Source organism: Loxodonta africana, chromosome 1 (assembly GCF_030014295.1).
Source record: "Loxodonta africana isolate mLoxAfr1 chromosome 1, mLoxAfr1.hap2, whole genome shotgun sequence".
Taxonomy (NCBI): Eukaryota; Metazoa; Chordata; class Mammalia; order Proboscidea; family Elephantidae; genus Loxodonta; species Loxodonta africana.
In genome coordinates, this window is record NC_087342.1 from 30,461,787 (window position 1) to 30,484,336 (window position 22,550).

General features: G+C 57.9%; 1 protein-coding gene across 2 annotated transcripts; it reads right to left on the reverse strand.

The window, feature by feature from the left end:
* Positions 1–231: 231 nt before the first annotated feature.
* Positions 232–21,986, reverse strand: EPHB3 (EPH receptor B3). Of its 2 annotated transcripts, XM_064278663.1 has the most exons (16): positions 21,511–21,986; positions 12,632–12,696; positions 10,161–10,833; positions 7,760–7,915; positions 6,632–6,982; positions 6,329–6,453; positions 6,019–6,178; positions 5,827–5,935; positions 5,437–5,489; positions 3,224–3,346; positions 2,861–3,108; positions 2,000–2,215; positions 1,739–1,888; positions 1,456–1,649; positions 1,212–1,367; positions 232–1,112 (listed from the first exon to the last, which is right to left on the reverse strand). In XM_064278663.1, exons 1-16 carry the CDS (start codon positions 21,596–21,598, stop codon positions 1,004–1,006), a joined length of 2,976 nt encoding a protein of 991 aa, XP_064134733.1. In that variant the 5' UTR covers positions 21,599–21,986; the 3' UTR covers positions 232–1,003. The 2 variants fall into 2 exon arrangements, with proteins under 2 accessions (XP_064134733.1, XP_064134696.1); XM_064278626.1 differs by having other exon boundaries at positions 1,739–2,215.
* Between the last annotated feature and the right edge of the window lie 564 nt (positions 21,987–22,550).

Genomic DNA, 22,550 nt, shown 5'->3' on the forward strand with positions numbered 1-22,550 from the left:
GGGTGTAGAAGGAAGGCACTCTGGGCTAGTTGGTTCTGCCTTGTGACTGACTGCCCCACTTCTGAGAAGCTTGTTAGATGCTCCAAGAAATGATGCCAAAGCACAAAAGGTAAGTTGAACCTGCCTAGCCTGGATTTGGTCTCTGTTCTGAAGGGTGGATGGGCCCAAGATCATGAACCTGAGGTATCAGAAAGTCCTGCCTTGGGAGGCAGAATGAGAAGGGGTCAGAGAATCATCTTATTGCCTTTATTCCGCTAACGGCCCAGCTGCCCCACTGCAAGGCACAGGGCCAAGCTTTCACACGCCTCACCCACACTCTGTGCAGGCCAGTGCGTGCACACTTACACACACGCGCATACACACACGCACACATACACATCCGATCTCTGGCTCTGAGAGTCTCTGGGGGCAAGGGGCTACTCGTCGCCTGCCCCTGCCTGCCCTGTTTATGACAGCACCAAGGGCGGGGGTGGGGCAGGGCCCTCAGCCCCCAGAACAACAGTCCCTGTGCAAACTGGAGCTGCCAGCTGGCTTTGGGGTAGGGGTGTCACATTTCCTCATTCCTGGAGTCTCCTCCTCCAGTTCCTGAGGGACGGACTGCTTTCTGCCTACCTGGGGGGAGGCCAGACCCCAGGCAGGGCTGGGCCCTGTAGAGCCCAGGCTTACCCCGCCCCCACACTGACCCCGCCAGGACCTCCAGCATTGAAGCATAGCCAAGTCTGAGGTTGTGGGGATTCCCCCGTTGGAAAGCAGAAAGACCTGGGCCCCAAAATGTCTGGGGAGGGGTCATCACCCCCTCTCCTAATCCATCTTCAATATGAAGAGGTCTGGAGCACACTTCCCAGGGAGGGAGCACAAGCCTGGAGAAGTCCCAGTTGGGGCTCTCCCCAAACTTCCATCTTCTGGCCACAGCCTAAAGTCAGGCATCCAAAAGGCCAAAAGTCCAGCCGGCTGGTCACTCTCTGTGCAGTCCTTGGGGGGCACCCACCGTGGCAGTCAGGTGTCAGACCTGCACAGGCAGCGTCTGGTTCATCTGCAGCCGCATATCCTGGATACTGCTGAGGATCTTCTTCTGGTGGCCTGCCAAGGTGACCCCGATCCGGAGCAGGTCTCTGCATGAGGGACCAAGGGCAAGGTCAGTCCCTTCTCCTTATGCCCCAATCCTCTGGCCCCAGGCCACAGCCCACACCCTGACCCTAAGGCACACTCACTCTGCGGTCATCTGGGCCACCAGGTCAAAGGACGCGAACCCAGCGTTGATGAAGCTGTCTTTGTACCGCCCCATTTTGATGGCGTCCAGCCAGTCGCCCACTGTTGTGAAGGTTGTGTAATCTGGGACCGTGCGGTCCAGGAGGGGCTGTGACATGCTGTGGGGGGGACAGAGGGACCTGGTGAGTCCTGAGAGCAAAGGAAGCAGCTCCAGAGCAGGGAGGGAGGACAGACAGAAGTACTGACCCAGACTGGGCATTGGCGATGACCTTGAGGCTGGCGGCATTGCGGATGAGCTTGTCCAGGGTGTTGACAATCTGGGAGAATTTGGGCCGAAGGTTCCGGTCCCGTACCCAGCAGTCCAGCATGAGCTGGTGCAGCGCTGTGGGGCAGTCCATGGGAGGGGGCAGCCGGTAATCCTGCTCCACAGCGTTGATGACCTGGTCGAGGGAAGGGGACCACAGTAAGCCACCACTTGGCTCCCCAGCCAGCTCCCACCCACCGAGTGCTCTGCCTTGGCGTCACTCACATCCTGGTTGCTCATGTCCCAGTACGGCCTCTCTCCGTAGCTCATGACTTCCCACATGACAATCCCGTAGCTCCAGACATCGCTAGCAGAAGTGAACTTCCGATAGGCTATGGCCTCTGGGGCAGTCCAGCGAATGGGGATCTTCCCGCCCTGGTGTGGGGGGCACACTCCCTTCACCCTGTGACTCGGGGCTGGTCCCCAGCCCAAAGCCCCGGCCTGGCTGGTCCCACCCCCAGTCTCCCTCCCGGCTACATCTTGTACCAGGGAGCTGGTGTAGGTGGGGTCAGAGGGGTCATCCTCCAGGAAGCGGGAGAGGCCGAAGTCGGAGACTTTGCAGACCAGATTGCTGTTGACGAGGATGTTGCGTGCAGCCAGGTCGCGGTGCACGTAGTTCATCTCAGAGAGGTACTTCATGCCGGCAGCAATGCCCCTCAACATGCCCACCAGCTGGATGACCGTAAACTGCCCGTCGTTGAGCTGTAGGCAACGAGCAGGCTCATGGGCCCATCCTCTCCCTCCTGGCCCAGTGCCTGCCATGGCCTGCCTGCTCACCTTCTCCTCAGAGACAGAGGGCAGAGACCATGCCTTATCTATCCCTGCGACCATGTCCAGGGTCTACTGAGTAAGTAAGCTGCCCTACTATGAGCCAGGCATGTTGTATAACCAAAACCAAACCCACTGCTGTTCAGTCAATTCCGACTCATAGTGAGCCTGTAGAACAGGGCAGAATTACTCCATGGGGTTTCCAAGAAGCAGCTGGTGGATTCGAAATGCCAGCCCTTTGGTTAGGAGCTGAGCTAGTAACCACCATGCCACCAGGGCTCTATTTTATATACAACATCACGATTCATCCCCATGAGGACCCATTAGCTCCTACCACTCCCATTTCACATCAAGGCAGCTGAGATTCAGAGAGGTTAAGTAACTTGCCTGAGGTTGCACAGGCAGGAAGGGGCAGAGTCAGGAAGTGAACTCTGGCTCTGAAGGGCTGGCTATTTCCCTAGACCAGGCCACCTCAGTAAACATTCGTGGACTTGGATAGGGTCGATACGACTCGTGGGGGTGGTGGCTGGCCCGACCCCACTCTCTGGCGGAGGGTTAGTGGTTGGGGCTGGCTCTTACCCGGAGGAAGGAGTCCAGAGCACAGTTCTCCATGAACTCAGTGAGGATCATCACTGGCCGGCTTTTGGTGACCACGCCCTCCAGCCGGATGATGTTGGGGTGGTCGAACTGACCCATGATGGAGGCCTCACTCAGGAAGTCCCGCCGCTGCCTCTCAGTGTACCCCACTTTCAGCGTCTTGATGGCCACAAACACCTCCCGGCGGCCAGGCTGTTTCAGCCGACCCCGGCACACTTCCCCAAACTCTCCTGCAAGGCGCAGGACATAAGTTATTTCTGGGTATCGCCCCTGTACCCAGCCTGCCTCAGCCCTCCCCCAGGGAGCCCCAGGCCTCTCACTCCCACTGTGTCCCAGGAGACTCACCAGCTCCAATCACCTCCTCAATCTTGACGCATGACACGTCAATCTCCTTGGCAAACTCCCGCACAGCCTCATTAGGGTCCTCGTATGTAAAAGGGTCAATATAGACCTTCATTCCAGGAGTGACTAGAGGCAGAAGAGGGGGTGTAAGAGTGGGGCAGACCTTCAGGCCAGGAACGGTGAGGGGACTCCTCAAGCCTTACACTCAGACTCTGGGACACTACTACCTCCCCGCCCGCCCCAAGAATCTCTCCCCAGTGGGAGCACATCCAGCAACCTCCCAGCAAGCTGGCTGTGTGTTCCTCTCTGATAAAGCCCTACCTTCCCCACCAAGGTGAGAACACCTAGTGACCATAAAGGCTAGAAACCTAGGATTCGGCTCTTATTCTTCCTTCTCCCTCACCTTTTCCCATCAAACCTCTCTCAGATACATCCCACCTCCCCCACCCTGGCTGTTCCCACTGCCCCTGACCTTATTCAGACCTTCAACACTCAAACTATTGCAATAGCCTCCAGGCTGGGCTGCCTGCCTCTGGCCGCTTTTCCCACCAATCCGTCCTACATACCGCTGTCTTCCTAAAACAATACTTTCATTGTATTACTCCCCAGCTTGAAAGCTTTTCCTATTACCTATGGTGGATTCAAGTCCAAACTCCTCTGCTTGCCTTTCACGACCCTCCAGGGACTGGCTGCAACTAGCCAGCCTTGCCTCCAAGCCCCCGTCAAACCAATCTTCTCACTGCCCCCACAGCCGGGCACCCTTGTCATCCCACCCACTACTTTCCAGTGGCTCGGCTAGCCAGGAATCCTCTCCCCCACCTCTCTAAGCTCTGCTCATCCTGCCTGGCCCAGCTTAGCACAAGTCCACCTCCTCCAGGAAGCCTTCCTCTTCTCTGAACTCTCACTGCCCTTCATAACAGGAAGACGCGGCTTAACACTTAATTGCTCTCTAATTGTTTCCTGTGTACATGTATCTGGTCTTTCCTAGAGAATTAACTGCCTTTGGGGGCAGGGGTCACGTCTCATTCATCTCTGGAGCTAGCAGCAGAGTACCTGGAGTGAGGAGGGGCTCAGAGTACCTGGAGTGAGGAGGGGCTCAGAGTACCTGGAGGGAGGAGGGGCTCAGAGTAATCTGGAGGGAGGAGGGGTCGGAGTACCTGGAGTGAGGAGGGGCTCAGAGTACCTGGAGTGAGGAGGGGTCGGAGTACCTGGAGTGAGGAAGGGACTGAGTACCTGGAGTGAGGAGGGGCTCAGAGTACTGGAGTGAGGAAGGGCTCAGAGTACCTGGAGTGAAGAAGGGCTCAGAGTACTGGAGTGAGGAGGAACCCAGAGTACCTGGAGTGAGGAGGGAGCTCAGAGCACCTGGAGTGAGGAGGGGTCGGAGTACCTGGAGTGAGGAAGAGCTTAGAGTACCTGAAGTGAGGAAAGGATCAGGGTACCTGGAGTGAGGAAGGGCTCAGAGTACCTAGAGTGAGGAGGGGTCAGAGTACCTGAAGTGAGGAGGAGACTGAGTACCTAGAGTGAGGAGGGGCTCAGAATACCTGGAGTGAGGAGGTGCTCGGAGTACCAGGAGTGAGAAGGGAGCTCAGAGCACCTGGAGTGAGGAAGGGTCAGAGTACCTGTAGTGAGAAGGGGCTCGGAGTAGCTGGAGTGAGGAGGGGTCAGAGTACCTGGAGTGAGGAAGGGCTCAGAGTACCTGAAGTGAGGAAGGGCTCAGAGTACCTGGAGTGAGATGGTGCTCAGAGTACTTGGAGTGAGGAGGGACTCAGTACTTGGAGAAGGGGCTCAGAGTACCTGGAGTGAGGAGGGGTCAGAGTACCTGGAGTGAGGAAGGGATGAGAGTACCTGGAGTGAGGAGGGGCTCAGAGTACCTGCAATGAGGAGGGGTTCAGAGTACCTGGAGTGAGGAGGGGCTCAGAGTATCTGGAGTGAGGAGGGGGCTCAGAGCACCTGGAGTAAGGAGGGGGCTCAGAGTACTGGAGTGAAGAAGGGCTCAGAGTACCTGGAGTGAGGGGGAACTCAGAGTACCTGGAGTGAGGGGGGACTCAGAGCACCTGGAGTGAGGAGGGGCTCAGGAAATGGCTCATGATTAGAAGCAGGAAGGAGCTCCAGGATAAACTCTCAAGGAATGAAGATCCAGGCAGGGAAGAGGATGTCTCAGACACCTGCAGGGCCCTGAGGAGCTTTGGGAGGCTGGGATGAGGAGACAAACTCACTGTACTGCTGCAGCTTCTCCGTATACTCCGAATCAGAGCTGCGTCGCTGTTTCCTAGGAGGGCGGGCAGAAGGGAGGCCTGAGACAAGTCACAAGTCCTCCGGCTCTCTCCGGGGATCCAGGGGGCAAAGTAAGCACAGGGCATGGCGTGGTCCCACAGTTGGTCGCTGTAGCAGCCAGTGGGGCTTTGGGAAAGGGTCTCAGTGGGCTTGGTCCCTGAGAGGACCCTCCAGTTGATGCAAGCAACGGGGGACAAGATGACAGGACCTGGCTGTTCAGCAAGGACAGATGGGGTCCAGGGAGGCTCTGAGTTTGAGGGGGGCCTAAGGACTCTGGGACACTAAAGGGAAGCTCTAGTCAGCCGCAGGAGCGACCTTGGGACTGGGAGTACCTGAGGCAGATGACGGCGATGACCACGACAGCCCCCAGGAAGACAAGTCCAGCCATGGCCGAGCCTACAATGAGGGGCAGCTGCTCCTGGAGCTGCTGGGCACCAGAGCCTGGAGACAAGAGTGACGGGGTGAGGGGAGGGATGCTAAGTACGGGCAGGGGCAGGGATGGGAACGGGGAGGGTGCTCTGTACCTCTCTCGCTTGTGGTCTCAAACTCGGCTGGGTGGCTGTACTGCCCATAACCCGCCACCGTGCGGGCCCGGACCTGGACCACGTAGCGGGCATCCGGCCGCAGCCCGTCCAACTGCACCGAGTTCTTCTGGCTGGTCACTGTGGAGGCGATACCTTCACTCTGCAATGCCAGGAGGAAGGAGGCATCCTCAGTGGCTCTGAGGCCACTCAGACCCTGCCCACACCCAGGCCTGCCCCACGGCCCCCTCAGCAGGAAATCTTCTTGCCCCAGCTCAGCCCAAGGCCACCTCCTGCCACTCAAGGTGCTGACCTTCTCAAAGTACTTCATCTCGTAGTCCAGAATGACTCCGTTGGGCCGCTCTGGGGGCGCCCAGGACAGGGTCAGGCTGCTGCCTGAGCTGCTGTGCAGATGTAGTGTGGGCACTTCAGATGGGGCTGGGGAAGAGCAGAGGCTCACCAGGGGCTCCTCGGGCCCTGACGCCCTTCCAGAGGGCCCAGTTCCCATGGGACCCCGGGTGGTCCCTCGGCAGGCCTAGAGAAGCTGCCGCGGACAACCTCCAGCTCTGTCCAGGGTGAGATGACCCAGGCCCCGCCCTCCTGGGCCCCTCCTCACCAGCCTGGTTGGTGGTGATATTCACAGCTGCATGGCGAGGGGGCAGGGGGCTCTTGCCCGAGACACCGTTGACTGCCTGCACCTCGAAGGTGTAGCGGGTATGCGCCAGCAGATGGCTGATGTGGACCCGGCGCTCTGTCAGGCCCAGCTGCCGAGGCACAAACTCCACGTTGTCATCGCAGCGTGAGCAGGTTGAGGCCCCCCCGGCCCCAGGGACCCCCTGGCACTTCTTGCAGATGACGTTGTATAGGAGATCGTCTCGGCCACCCAGATCCCGAGGCTCACTCCACTCGAGGATCAGCGAGGTCTCGTTCACATTGGAGATCACTCCCCGGGGGGGAGATGGCACCGCTGCAGGGAAGGTGGAGGGAGAGAGCAGTGAGCTGGGGGGACCTAAGGCTCCTGCACCCCCCAGGCCGCTCCCTCCCTCCTCACCTTTGCTTCTGCTTTGACAAGCAGAACTCTTTTTCTAGACTTTGTCACCTGATAAACTCCCACTTAGCCTTCAAGGTCGACTTCAGATGTCACCTCCTCTTGGAAGCCTTCCTTGGTTCAACCTTTTCCCATCCTCTGCGCTCCCATAACACCGTTCCTGGGCATCCCTCTAGCTCAGTACTTCTCATGTTATATGGTCATTATCAGTTTTTACATCTGTTTCCCCACCAGGCTGTGACTCCTTCAGGATAATGACTGTATCTCATTCTCCTCCACATCCCCAGCACCTGGCGCAATGCCTGGCATGAAAAGGCCAGAGTGGGAGAAAGTGGGATGCTAGGCTGCCCCGGGGATGTGAGGCCCCTCCATGGTGAGGGGTGGGCCAAGAGGACAGCATTCTATACAAAGGAAGGAGCACTGAGCTACAAGACCCCAGCTGGTCCCTCATGCCTGGCTAGTGGCTAGTAGGAGCTTCTTAAATGTTGGTGGAAGGGATGAGCCAGCTAACCCAGGTTCTGGCTCAGGGGTAGTCACTTCTTAGCTGTGCCATCTTGAACACAGTATCTAACCTCTCTAAGCCTGAGTTTCCCCATCTGGAAAATGAGGATTTTATAGCGACTGTCTTGGCCATCCCAGGCAGCCCCCTGTGGGCAGGCCTGGAGTGGGGTGGCATGAGGTCATGCGTTGACTCACTGGTACAGGCACTGTCTGCAGAGTCCGAGTCCGCACGGTAGAAGTTATTGTGACAAGTACAGATGCCGGCAGCTGGCGAGGTGGTGCGGCTGTTGGGTGGGCAGGGGAGGCAGGGTCCCTCCCCCTGCTTCGCCTTGTAGCTCCCAGGGGGACAGGCTGCGGGGGAGAAGAAGATGCCGGGTGTCACCTCCCCTCCCAGCCCTGTGGACACTGATCCTCCATGCCTCCGTGAGAATCTGGCCCTTCCCCAGCCTAGTTCTGGGCCCCTCCACCTCCTAGACTGTGGGGGCAATGCTAGGGTTGCCCAACTCCAGTGGCCGCCTCAAAAGGCTCTTTTGCCCCATGGAAACCCCACATCAGCAGATTCCTCCCCACCCTGGCCCCCCCCACCCTCACCCTAGGGCCTCCCAGAGGAAGACGTCAGCCCCATCACCTGGACAGCCTGGGCTTGTTGAGGCAAGGATGAGGGAGCGGGAGAAAGAGAAGGGGGTAGGAGAGAGACCACCAGCAGGCTGGCAGTACCCTGCACTCGGCTAGGTCACCCCCACCCCTCCCTGCAGCACTAGGAAAATCATTCCTGGGGACCCTCAAGGGGACCCTCAAGGGCACCTCTGAAACGGCCAGGACGCGGAGCCCAGAGATTCCCAACCAACCTTACTCTCACCCACGAGGAGCAGGGCAGGTGGCTCCATTCTGCTCTTGGGCAGGGGTGGGGGCTTAGGAGGGGTGAGAAAAGGAGGGAAGGAAGCAGGCAGGAAGGCTGGGGTCACCCAGAGTTCAGAGGCCCCACAGCTAGCCTGGTGCTCAGTGCCTGACACCCTTCCCCCATGTCTTGTCCTGCCATCTCCACTGGCCCGGACGTGGGTTCTGTAGATTCCCCTTTTCTGGGGTGGCCATAAAATCTATTATTCAAACAGGAATATGTTGAAAGTGAAGGGGGCACAAGACAGTGGGCATAAATCTGAACTGTCCTGGACAAATAAAGCAGATGGCCAACCTACCCATACATGACTACCCCTGGAGTGGGGGTCACCCAGAGTGTGGAACCCAGAGCTGGGGGTGTGCCCTCTCTGGGCTTCAATATCCTGCCCCCACTACGGGGATACTCTATCTTAGTTCTTTTGAACCAGTGGGGGAGGGGGCAGAGGCCAGGCCAGCCTGGTTGCTATGGGAACCAGCATGCATTTCCTGCCAGGGACCTGGGGAGTGTTAGCCCCTCTCCAGGCTGTCAGGCTCATCACCCCCACTGCCATTCTCCACTCAGAAAGAGGAAGTCTTAGGCAGGTTCCCATAGAGAAGAGGAGAGGGGCCGGGCAAGGCACTGTTCACCTTCCCATAACCACACTGTGCCTCACAGCCAGGTTGAGGCTGCCCAGCCCCCTCGCTCCTTCTTGTATTCCTCAGAGCAATAGGCTACCTGCCCCAGGGAAGAGAATCACAGAGGACAAGGCCCTCAGCATCTCCTCTCAAGGCAGAGCACCTGACAAGGTTCCACTGTAACACGTCCTAGCTATGTGGCCTTGAGTACTGAGCCTCTCCGAGCCTCAGTTTCCTTATTGGCAAGATAGAGGAGATAACTGTAATCTACCTTACAAGGCTGTGGTGAGGCTCCCAGGAGAGAATCCTAGGTGACTGGGTTTTATAACTAGAAAGTCTAATACTATGTAAGGTCTTATTATGAGTCTTGGTAAAGCACCAGAGGCAAGTCACCTAACCTCCTCATGTATCAAATAAAGACAAAATCATCTTTGTCCTCCATGCATCCCAGGGCTACTAAAATCCATGGTGAACACTGACATGGCCCCTGTGCTTGCCCTGTGCCAGGTGTATCGACTCACTTAAGCCTCACTACAACCCTACAAAGTAATCACCATTATCGTCCCCATTTTACAAGTGAGGAACCTGAGGTCCAAAGAGTTAAGTCATTGCCCAAAGGTCACGCAGGGGTTAAGCGGCAGAGCCAGGACTTCAGGACTGGGCCCTGAAGTATGTATACTGCTTCAAGGAGCAGGTGAGATCCAAGGTAAGAGGGCCAAGTAAGAGGTGCCCACAGCCCTGGGATCCATCTAGTACTCCTGGGATAAAGTGTGCGCTTGCATGGCACAAAGAGGACATCTCTGCCAGCCTCCTGGGTCCTTGACCAGGTTCCGCAGGTGCCTGCTTGTCAAGGATCTTCCACGTTTCTCCTCTCTAATTTCATTTTTCTCTTATTATCTTCTGTGTCACTTCCTCTGTCTCATCTCCCACCTCCCATTCTCTGCACCTGATACTCAGTCCTCCATTTCCTCCCTCCACCCTAGACCTGAGGCCAGGCCTCCTTGTCTGGTGGTGGGGAGGGGCGAACAAGTGGCTGTGGCCCAGACTCTCCCCTCCCACCTTCCCCAGGCCAGTTCCCACTCACGGCGGCACTGGGTCTCCTTGGCAGCTGGCTCGTGGCCGGTAGCACAGGTGCAGGCGCCCACGGGCACCATCCACTCCCCATCGCCGTTGCAGTAGAGCTTGAGGGGCACTGACACCTCCACAGCATTAGGGACGCAGGTGCCGGGGGCAATGACCAGCGAGGTGGGCTCAGCCCCAGTGAGGGTCTCAGGGAAGAGCGCGAAGCCTGCGATGGTGGATGCGCATTTCTTGTAGAAGGCACGCACAGAGATGAGCGACATGCAGGCGCCCTGGTCCTGGAAGGCCAGGTAGAAGCCAGCCTTGGAGAGCGGCCCGAAGCTTCGCACCTTGGTGTTGACGCGGCCGGCATCGAGGCGTGAGAAGCTCTCGTCGGGCGCGATGGTGTCCACCTTCACGTAGGGGTTTTCCATCCAGAAGGGGGAGGAGGCTGAGGCCACATCGCTGTCGGCCTCGTAGTAGAAGAGGTTGAAGGTCTCCTTGCAGGAGCCAGGGATGTTGGGGATGCTGTTGCAATCACGCACGGTGAACTTGAGCTCCACGTAGACACGCTGCACATCCCGCCGCCAGATGAACCCTGTGCGGAGCCAGTTGTTCTGGCTGGATTCCCGCACATTACACACCTGGTACGTGCGGATGGGGTTCATGGCCTCGTCATAACCACTCACCTCTTCCCACTGCACATGGGCCAAGCAAGAAAGATGGAGTGAGCACCAACATATGCCAAGAGCTTACCACGTGCCTGGATCTACTGTTTACTTCACACACAGGCTCTGGAGTGAGAGTAGCCAGTTATTGTCAAGTTGACTCCGACTCACAGAGTCCTCCTAGCGACCCCATAGCAACCAGAATGCTCCTTAGAAGCAAGGATGGCAAGACTGCATCTTATATACTTTGGACATGTTGTCAGAGGGATCAGTCCCTGGAGAAGCACATCATGCTTGGCAAAGGACAGGGTCAGGGGAAAAGAGAAAGACCCTTAACAAGGTGGACTGATACAGTGGCTACAACAATGAGCTCAAGCATAACAACGATTGTGAGGATGGTGCAGGACCAGGCAGTGTTTCGTTTTGTTGTGCACAGGATTGCTATGAGTCGGAACCAACTCGACAGCACCTAACAACAACAACAACAGGACAGGGTAGAACTGCTCCATAGGGCTTCCAAGGAGCAGCTGGTGGATTCAAACCGCTGACCTCTTGATTAGCAGCCTGAGCCCTTAACCACTGTGCCACCAAAGCTCCGGAGTGAGACTATGTGAGTTCGAATCCCAGCTCTCTGCTTTCAGTGTAAGTCTGTTAACCTCCCTGTGTCTCCGTTTCCCCATCTGTAACATGGGGGTAAAAATGATACCAGCCACATAGAGATAAGGAAGGAATAAATGACTTTACATGAATGAGCAAAGCATGTAGAGTTGGGCTGGGCACGTGGCAAGTGCTGTATGAGTATTAGCTACAATATCTATTATCTTTCAATATCTATTATCTTTATGCCTCAGGTTCTTCCTCTGTAAAATGGGGCTGATCGGAATGAAATGAGGCTGTGCAGAATTAAATCCTTCAATATACGTTATGTAAAGGCACCTAACACAGCAAGGATTTGATAAATACTGGCTATCACTGCTACTGGAGCCCTGACAGTTCAGTGGTTAAGAGTTCAGATGCTAACCAAAAGGTTGGCAGTTGGAATCCACCAGCCGCTCCTTGGAAACCCTATGGGCCAGTTTCTACTCTGTCCTATGGAGTCGCTGTGAGTTGAAATCGACTCGACAGCAATGGGTTGGTATCGCTATTACCATCACACTTATTCTTCACAACAGCTCCATGAGGAGGTGCTTTTGTTGTCCGCATTCTAGATATGAGGAAGTTAAGGCTCACAGAAGGCAGAGACTTGACCAAGGCCACATGGTCAGGCCTGGTGACAGCTGTGCCATCCTGCCCCAGCGTTTTCTCTAGACCTCAGTCCAGGCATGGAAGCGATCCAAGGCACTAACTAGAATATTTCAGCCATGTCAGGACTACAGATATTTAATGGTCAAGAAATGGAGGCTCAGAGAAGTAACATGACTTCCTCAAGGTCATACAACAAGTTGGAGATCTGGAACCAATGTTTCCTGATTCCCAAGCCAGTGCTCATTACAGGGACCCAAGGTGGAGGGAGATGGTCAGGTCAGACACATGAAGGGCTGTTCCAGGAGGGAACAGGTACAGGTGAAGACAGGCTGAGAGGTGAGCAGAGGAAGAACGGGACAGAGATGGTATATGTGTATGGGGGTGGGTGGGTACAGGCAGCCAGAAGAAAAACAAAAACACCCACAGAGAAGCAGGCAAGAAGGCAGGTGACAGGTGCTAAGGACAGGAAATGTCAAAGGAGGTGAGGGCAACAGGCCCTGGTGAGGTGAGGAGGGGCTGATGCGGGGAGGGGGAAGTGGCCCAGTTGGCAACCCTTGCTCAGGAGATAGTGGGGAAGTCTTACCCCACTTTCTGGATGAGAAGTCCACGCCAACTCAGATGTCACCCATTTCGTGTCCATGAGGGTCTCTGGAGGAACAGAGAAGGAAAAGCTCAGGGACGAAGTTCAGGATGGGGAGAGGAGGCTACCCAGGAAAGCAAGGATGCAGGAGGCCGGTTCCCACCATCGCCCACTCCCCCAAACCCAGAAGCCCGCAGCTCCCCACCATGGAGGAGGCCCTCAGCCAGCCCTAGAGATGTCAGGTCAGGCCGGCTGGGGGTGGGTGTCTGCCGCTGACCCCAGGCCTGGGTTAATGAGGCAGGAGCTGAGGCAGGAGCTGGGGCGGGTTCACACACCTACAGGCTCTGCTAATCTCCACACAAAGGGGCCAGCAGGGCCTTTATCCTGGAACAAAGGGCTGTGGGCTTCAGATCCTGCTGCCTGGCCTCCCCTGACTCCATTCCCAGCACAAAGGCCCAGCCCCACACACTGCCCTGGGGAAGAGGGGAAGCCCGTTAGCCAGAGCCAGCCTCCACTCTCACCTCCCATTCAACCACCCAAGAGGGATTGGGCAGGAATGCCTTTTGGGGGTGGTGTGGGAACCACCAAGACCCAGCACCAGCTCCTGGAGAGCTAGTCCAGTTCTTATTGCAATCCTTGAAAGAAGGTACTGCTAGTATATCCCTGTCACAGGTGAGAAAACTGAGGGCCAGATAAAGCACATATGTTAACAGCTAGGACTTGGGTTGATGGGTTGAAGAGTAGTTCACATTCAGGTCTATCTGACTCCAAAATCTAACCCCTGAACCAGGGCCTCTGATTTCCAGGGGCCCCTCTGTAAACTGGGGACACAAAGAGCCTGGAAAACCTCTGTATCCTTTAAGTCCCCACCAAGCTGTCACCTGCTCCAGGAAGCCTTCATCCAAACCCTAAATCAAGGTTTAGAAGCATTTCTCTGTGCACAGAGGACCAGGGCTTTGTCACAGCACTAATCCTGCGTTCCATTTCCCCTTGCTGAGGCACAAGAAGGGGCCAACTGGGGTTTCTCACATAAACCAGCTCCCCTAGGAACCTGGTTCTGGGCTCTCACTGGCCAACTCCGCCCCCTGGAAGTCTGCACTGACCCCAAGCTCAGACCTCAAGCAGGAAAGAGAGAAGAGAGGTGCCAACTCCTTTCCTGCTGCTTGGGACAGGGCAGCCAGCAGCTCTGCGCTGGAAGGAGGCAGGGTCCCTACAGCAACAGCGGGGCGGGCTGGGGGTGGAGGAGTGGAAAGACCAGATCCCACAGGCTCCGGGTGTGCCGCCATCACTGGTTTCCTGGAGTCTGGGTCTGAGCAGAGGAAGGTGGGGAGCCCAGCGCGTGGACTCGGCAGCTGTGGCCCGTGCGGATGTGAGGCAGAGGGCCCGGGCATCAGCCCTGCGCTGTTGGGGGTGCGCTTCTAGCTCCTCCTCCTGCTGCAGAGCCTGGTCCCTGGAGGACCTGGCTGGAGGATGAGCTAGCCCAGCCTGGTCGGTGGCCGGCCGGCACCCGGGGACACAGACAGACAGACAGATACTGGGTAGGGAAGGCGAGACGGGCAGAAGAGGGCCCAGAGAAGGGCGGTAGAGAGGCGGGGCTGGGCAGGGGCCTCCGGGAGGCGGACGGGTGGGCGGGCCCAGAGATGGAGAGAGGTGTGCCCAGGCTGGCTGGGACCCGACAGCCGGGATGGCCGGCGGCGGGCTACAAAAGACAGCGAGATGGAGAGACAAGGAGGCCCAAGGAGACAGAGACAGAGAGGGAGGTTGCCAAGTGGCCTCTTCCCCAGCCAGCAGCCAGAGTATTCGTGTCCCTGGGATCCACCGGAGCCAAGCGCGCCCCCTCCCGCGCCGGCCGGCCAGTCCGCCTGCTTGTCTGCCCGCCCGCCGGCCGGAGCAGGAGAGGGCTCCCAGCGCTGCGCGCACCGCCTCCCTCCTCCCGCGCCCTCACTTCCTTCTGCTCAGCCTGTGCCAAACCCATCTGGAACTGTTTAAACCCAAATATTCAGCCCCCCTCCCCCTCCAGCCAGATTCCTCCACAGTTTAAAACAAGCCCTGCGCTCGCTCGCTGGCTTGGAGGAGGGAGAGAGAGGAGGGTGGAGAGGCGGGCAGGCGGGCGCGGGGGGGGGGGGGAGGCTCTTCATTTCTGTTTAATTTCTGGGGAGTGAGAGAGGGAGGGGATCGGCCCTTGGCCATCGCTCAGCCTTGGCCATCCCTCAATCTCGGCACATTTTTCCCATTAATGAGGAGAGGACTTGGATTTCGAGTCATGTGTGCCTGAGGAAGGACTCCCGTCACTCTGGTGGGGAGGGGGGCTTGCTCTCCGTTTCCCCGCTTCTCTAGGGGGAGAGGAGGGGTCTACGCCCTTCAGGCTGCCCAGGTACAAGAGGAAAAGCAAGGACGGACTCAGACCCCTGGGTGCCACCTCCAGCCTCTTGTCTGGGCAGAGAAGGATGTGAGGTGCAGCAGGGGGTCACGGAAATGTTCCAGCTGAGCCCACTTTTCTCTGCTCTGTGTGTGGCATACACATGCAGGGGCAAAGGATATGGGGGACAGGACAAAAGAGGAAGGAGTGAGCTATCACCAAATTCCCCCAGCTGTCTACTGCACCCCATCCTCAGCCCCACCATGTGGCTGCTGGAGGGAGACCAGAGAGGAGGCAGGCCACCCTCCCTCCAGACACAGGCTCCTCAGGCAGGAACCCCAAAAGCCTCCCAAAGCCAGCTGAGAAGTGGGCGCTGGGCCTTGGTCTTTCTGGGGCTCAGGCTTCAATGCTCACAAGTGAATGAAGCAACGCCCCTTTCAGGTTTCCACGGGGCACAGAGCAGCCACGTGGCAGCAGCTGGGTGGCTCTTGCCTGTGTGTGCACACACAGATACACACCCAGCACCCAGTTCTCTCTCAGTGGCTGGGCTCATTCCCCACCTCTGGGGCCAAACCAACAAGTCAACACATATGGCAGACAAAAAACACACAAAGCCGCAGCCGCCTGCAAACACACATAGGCTTCATAACAGCCCCAGCCTGTCTTTCTTAGATACACGGATGCATATGGTACAAACAGATTAGTCTTCCCTAGACATTCATACACAGTGAGTCTTTTTTACACGCAGATTTGGCTTCCCTTAGACAAAGCTCACTCTTACAGTCTTCTTTTCATATGCACAGATTTCCTGAGCCCCATGCATACACAGAGGGCAAATACACTCAACAGTTCTTTCTGCTTACACACTCAATTGCACATACAATTGCCAGCCACAAGTCACAGTCTTGAGTGTAGTCAAGTGCAAACATAAGCACCGCTTTCCCTTGTATAGACTCAGGGACATGCTCTTACACAGTCACGTACCAGGCACACACATACAGGTACCCAGCTGCGCCGTGACATACCACGGCCCCCACAGGAGCATGAAGACACAGTATAAGTATCCATAGCAAGAATTTGTGGAAAGCCTCAGGGTGTACCCTGCCCACACATGCAACACATACACACACACACTCTGTAGGCATGTTCTCTCTATAGGATGAGTCTTCAAGTAAGGTCGAGGTAGATTTAGGAGAAGGCAAATAATAATAATAATAATAAAACCAAACCCATTGCTATCAAGTCAATTCCCACTCATAGCGACCCTATAGGACAGAGTAGAACTAGAACTGTCCCAGAGGGTTCCCAGGGAGCAGCTGGTGGATTCGAACTGCCGACCTTTTGGTTAACAGCCACCAGGGCTCCACTGGGAGAAGGCAAGGTGCCTCAATTAGCCCCTCCATGCTCCCTGGTCACCTTCCCGCCCCCACCTGTGAGGTGCCCCTTGCTCAGGCAGGGCAGCCACACAGGCCACTCTTGCAAAGAAGTAGAGGTGTTGGACAGCCCTGGGCAGGGACACAGGGAAGGACGGAGGGGCATCCAGCAGGGAGCAAGCCCCAGACCGACCTCCTGTCACCTGGCTCAGGCAGGAGCTGTCAGGTCACAAGGCTGGGGCTGAGCAAGAGCACGAAGATGATTCTGGGTGTGGCTGGGTGCGGCCTCCCAGGTACAGCCCCTGCCCAAACAGCAGGCCACCTCCTTGCCAGCACAATGGCACTGTCTCAAGGGCCCATAAGCCCTTGGGGAGGGGGGAGCATCCGGAAGAGATGAGGCCCCAGACGCTTTGGGCATGACTCTTCCACATACAAGTGTGAGAACATCCTGGGCACCCTGGCCCATGTCTGAGGACTTCACTGGGCTGCCCTGGTGCAGGGGCACCAGGTGTGAACCTGCACCTGCCCTAGCGAAGGGCCACACAGCTTCATGGAGCTGCCAGACCCCACGGCAATACCCTGCCCTGGGAGCAAGGTGTCATCGTGACCAGGGACTCTGAGGTGGCAGGAAAGGCCACACTCCAGGGCTGGGCCAGGGGAGTAGGCAGGGGCTGGAGGACACCCTGGAGGCACTGCCTGTGAAGAGAGGGAGAAAACTCTGTGCACCCGTGCAGCTGGTCCCCCCACCATGGGGTCCCTACCTCAGCCCACCAACCCAAGCGATCTGGCTCCCCAGTCTTCCCCCACCCCCCGCCTCTCCGCATGTGTCAATGTGTATATTTGTGTACCAGTCTGCCCACTCGGGTGGTCAGCCCAAGCAGACAGGGATTTTGGGGGGACCCCGCCATGGAAACTGGAGGGTCTGCCTCCCAAGGCCCTCACGTAGGGCCTCCTCCCCTGGCCCCCATGTCTGAGAAGGAGGAGGGAGCACCTCAGAACAGAGAACACATTTTGTTTTTCATTCTTCCCCTCAGATCCTGGGGATTTATAACAAAATAAACCTGAAAGGGAGGAGAAGGGAGGTGGATGCACAGGGCAGGGAGCCCAAATGCCTCAGTGCTCACACATGCCCCCCACCCCATACTAGCCCTACCAGCCAGCCAGACAGCTGGACAGATGGACTGACACGAGCCCTTCCCCGGGGCTCTGGCCACAGTCAGTCAGGCCAGGGTCTGAGGGCAGAAGGCAATGGGGAGACCCTGCCCAGGGCCTGGCCTTGGGACAGGGGGTCTCTCCCACCCATCAGGTGCCCAGCTGTACCCAGCCCCAGCCTTCACCCGCCCCCCACCCCGCAGCTTCCCCATCCCGACAAACCAGTTTGACTCAGCACAACAGGCAGGACTACAATTTTCAAACTATGCAGGCCTGGTGATTCAGCCTCTTCGTGCTGTTTAATTAGTGTAAGGCTGGGTGGCAGAGGCCTTGCCTATGGCAGCTTCGGCTTTAGCTTGCTGCTGCAGAGGTCACTGTGTTGGCGGCGGCAGCAGCTCTGGCTAAACGGAGGGCAGTGACAAGCAAACCGGTTCCCCCAAATGCCTGCTGCCGCCCCTCCTTGGCAGCTCCAAAGTGCCAGCTCGAGACAGAAAGGGATGTGCCGGAGGGGTGAGGGGCACTAGAGACGACTCAAACAAGTTAGCAAGCCACGGAAATCCCAGGCTCATGGTCCCCTTTCAGCTACCACCCTCTCAGTGGTCATTGCCGCTGACTCTGAGAAAGAGTTCCACTCTCTCTGTTATCCTCAAGGGTCATTAACACTGCTGTGGCGACTCACTTTAACTGGGAGGGGGACGTGCCGGCCACCACTGCTTAGGATCTGGTGACTGTTTCTCTTTTTCCAAAAGGGTCTGTCTGCAGCAGGCACCTCCCCACCTTATCTCAGGTATAAGAGGCCCCACGGTCCAGACACCCTTCCTCACCTTGGGCCCCATTCCTGGTCCACTTACAGTACTGGACCCCACTTCCCCATCCATCCATGGTCCTGAAGGGGAGATGGTTTGTGGCTTGGGGGAGCTGAGGGACATTACTCAAAAGGAGAGTGAATGACAAGGTGGCCCTCTCTCCCTGTGTCTGTGGGTAAATCTGAGGGTAATCTGTGTGTGTAGGGGGTAGGTTTCAATCTATCAGAGGACAAGGAAGGGGGTTTCTTCAGTCAGGGGATAAGCAAGGTCCAAGCCCCATCCACATGGAAAATTGAAGAGATCCTTGGGTACAGAGCCCTGGTGAACCCCAAGTGTGCAGCAAGGGACAGAAATCAGGTGCCAGACAACATCTAACCAGTGAGTACATGAGGGGATACACAGGCCTCTCCAGCCACCCCAGGCCTAACTGTAATGGCCCCCAGATGCAGAGAGCCAAGATGCTGCCCTAGGCCAGGGGCAAACCAAATTCTGGCAAAGCTAAATGAAAGGCCGGAGGGGAAGGCTAGACCTCTACCCATAAAACTTGGGGGCTGAACGGGTCTTTAGTGCCAAGGGTCTCCACATAGCCCTGACCTCTGGTCACAGCCCAGGACCCTCGTAGTCCACCCATCCTGCCCTTCAAGTTCAAGAATGGGGAGCGAGTTGCAGGCTGGAGTCGGGGAACAGCTGCACCCTAACCCTGCTCTCTTCCCATCCTTTCCCCCCCTGGAGCTGCAGCGAGACAGAGAAAGAGAGGGGATAACTTCTGCCCCCAGCCCTCAGACCAACCTCTTGGGGAGTTCAGTCCCCCAGGTGTCCTGTCCTTTCCCTCCCCCATCATTGCTTCTTCTAACTTCCCTCGGCTGGACTGGACAAGGGCACACACCAGCCTCCCACCTTCACTTCTCGGTCCCCAGGGAGCAGACCCTTGGGTATTAACAATTATCGCTAATCCTTGAATGACAATGACTGTGTGCTAAGCACTTTACACATATTCATGATCCAGTCCTCACAACAACCAATGAGCTTGGTACTATTACTATCCCCATTTCACAGGGAGGGAGACTGGAGGATGGGCCCAGGTCAGTGCCTTGCATGGGGCATCTCTCTTTTTCTTTCACTCACACAAATGGCAGACCATGGGGTTGGAGGTATGGGACACTTGAAGGAGCTGGTGTTGCTAGTCCAGAAGCTAAAAGGCCCAATCAGAGGTCATTTCTACTTTCTAGGGGCAGCTCCACAGTGGCCAGTTCTCCCAGCCCCTTCCCCAGCCAGAAAGAAGCCCTAGATCCCATTCCACATCAAGAGGGGTCAAGGTAGGGAGGCCACTGGCCCTTCTGCCCTCTCTCTCCTGGGCTGCCACAGCTTATCTGAACTTTGCCTCCTGGTCAGCCCCTCAGCTCCTTGGTGTGAAGGCCTAGATACCACCTCCCAGCTGGGGTCTGGCAGATTGGGAGCCTGGAAAGGGCTGGAAGGATTCGAAGGACTGGAAGGATTACGAAGGGATGGAAGGGAGGGCGGAAGAAGGGGTGAGCCTCCCTAGGCAGCCCTTGCTTACCTGACCCAACCACACCCCCAACTCCACTAGCACTAGCACCCACCGCACTCCACAAGGGCCCTGGGACCTGGCACACAGAGGTGACATACAGCCGCGTGAGTGTGTGAGCACATATGCTCTTGTGTCCCTCTCCCAGGCACCGAGACAGGCACAGACCTGGGAACAGGCTCCCTGGATCACACCCTTAAGGCACTCAACAACAAAGCCTCACAATGGTTTCTCACGCCTGCGATCCTATCACACATGTGGGTGAATGTGCGTAAGTGTGCGCAAGTGTGGGTGTGACCTCGGTGTGTCTGCCTGAATCTGCATGGGTCCACCCGTGTGAATCAATCTGTCAGCACCAGTGGACTCAGATCAAGGCCGGGGGGTGGGGGGAGGTGTCAGAGGAACCTTTTTTTCCCCTGGAGAAAAACAGAAAGCAGAACCTGACTTTCTCTCTGAACTGTGTTCATTTTTCCTTCCAGTCTCCACCAGCCTTCAAGTTTACCAGTTGTGAACAGATGAGCACACCAAGTTACACAGAACTGAATTTTTTGTTCCCAAACTAAGAAAGTGACTAGGTTTGTTAAAGATGCCTAAACACTGTCTATATTCCAATGTTTTCCAAATTTCTGTGGCATCTCCTTCCCTCCCCCTCCCCCCCCCAAGGAAGGTTTTTTCCCCCACTCATTTAATGGCTACAAATTTTTTGGAACCGGTGTGTGAGCTCCTCCATTGTTGGTGATCAGGGTCGGCCTCTGTCCCCCACAGGCTTGGGGCAAGTGGCATGGTGTGCGCTTCCCCACAAGAGCCAGCAACACTCTGCCTGTTCACCCAGGTAGTCATTAGAAGTTAAAGTTACCCCCTTGGCCCTCTGGGAAGGTTTCATAGACCCACTGGGAAGGCCGGCCTTTTCCCTCCGGTTACAGCGTTAAGGCGTCGGGCTCCGGCGCTACCTGGGGCGAGCCCTACAACTTCAGGGCTTCACTGGAGACCCGTGCACTCGGGGTCTTCCGCTGGAAGGCGGGGGGTCAGCCTGAAGAGGAGCAGAGCTGGATGTATTGCCCGCTCACACAGCACCTCGTGTTTATTTGGCGCTTGGTAAACTATAAACAATAACCGGCCCCCGCCTCTCCAGCCCCGCAGCCATCCCCTGACAAAGCAGGGTGCAGGCACTCAACACTCTCAGTTAACTCCAACGGGTTCCTAACCAGCGGCCGCCCCCCGACCTGGGGAGTTCGGCGTCGCCCCCACCTGCGACAGCCTCGCAGCAGCCTCGGAGACCCCCACTTTTCTCGTGCGTCGCCTACACTTGCTCGCCTCTGGGAGGTGCCAAGGACTCCGCTTCTCTGCGGTGAGTGCAGGGTCCTCCCACAAAAGCGCACGGCAGAGCCCTGACTTTCCGGGACGCTCACCCCGAACCGAGCTGCCCGCGACCCGCAGCCAGGGAGCCACCGGCCTGGGAGCCAGGGGGAGCCTCCTGGGCGGCTCCAGGGGTGCCCGCCCCAGCCACCCTCCGGCCCCGGAGCGGGCGCAGCGGACAGCCTCCTCCGACGTGCGCTCCGCCCGCGCCAACCGGCACCGCAGGCCCCCCACCGGCTCGGGCGGCCCCGGCACCCCGGCCCTCAGGCGCGCCCCTCGACGCCGCTCACCTTCCAGCGCCCGGCAGCCGGCGGGCAGCAGCAGCAGCGGCAGCAGCAGCCGAGCCAGCAGCGGCAGGAGCCCCGGCGGCCGGGCCATGGCGGGGCCGGGCTCGGGGAGCTGAGCCGGGCCGCGCCGGCGGGGCTGCGGGTGGCCGGGGGAGGGTCCGCCGGCGGGCTCCGGGCGAGGTTCGCGTCGGGTCCCAGGAGGTCCGGGCCACTGGGGGTGCGATCCGGGCGGGTGGCTCCGGGGCAGCTGCGGCGCCCCAACCTCAGAGGTCCTCGGGGATGCGGGAATCTGGACCGACCGGTCCAGGAGGGTCCGCGGAGCTCGGCGCCGGAGGACTCGGGGAGGCGGGCCGGGCGGGGGCGCAGGTGGTCGTGGTGCGGGTGCACAGTCCTGCGGCGGCCGGCTGCGGGCCCTACTCGGGTCCGGGGCTCCGGGTGCGCGCGCCGTCCGGGGTCGGAGCCGGGATCTTGCCGCGCCGCTCACGTACTCACTTCTGCTGTGCCCAGCGCTGGCGCGGCCGCTCAGGGCGAGAGGGGCGGGGTCGCGCGCCTGCCCGTCAACGCCAGACCCCGCCCCCAGCGGCAGGCCGCCCACTCACAGACTGCCAGGCGCGCTGGTTGGGCCAGGAGAGCGCTCTGCCGGCGTTCAGTGGGCGGTGCCTCCGTCAGGCCTGCCGTGGGCGGGGCCAGGGAAAAGATGAATTAGATTGGGCGGAGCCATGCTGTCTATCAGAGGGAGAACCCCGCCCCCTGCCGCCCATTGGCGCTTAGTAACCGAGCCTGAGTCCGGGGTGCCAACCCAATACAACAAGCTGGAGGCGCCCCCCTGTGGCTCGCACGTGCCCGTGGTCGCCCCCACGTGGCAGTCTTTTTCCAGGAACGTTGAGACCCTGGGCCAGCGCAGAGCTTGGGCACTATTTGGAGCGCCCATCGCGGCGTATCCTGCGAACAGGGCCGTCTTGCTCGTTCATTCACTCATTCATGCATTCATTCAACCGTATATTTAATTGTTCATTCAGCAAATATTTTCGAACGGCCACAAT

What these genes read in the sequence shown, in the direction of transcription:
- EPHB3 (XM_064278626.1), bottom strand. Translation starts at nt 21,598, where the DNA reads ATGGCCCGGCCGCCGGGGCTCCTGCCGCTGCTGGCTCGGCTGCTGCTG. An exon ending in GGAGAAGCTGCAGCAGTACA is followed by an intron (nt 3,347 to 5,436) that starts GTGAGTTTGTCT and finishes TTCTGCCTCTAG; the next exon opens with TCACTCCTGGAATGAAGGTC. An exon ending in ATCGCCAATGCCCAGTCTGG is followed by an intron (nt 1,368 to 1,455) that starts GTCAGTACTTCT and finishes TCCCCCCCACAG; the next exon opens with CATGTCACAGCCCCTCCTGG.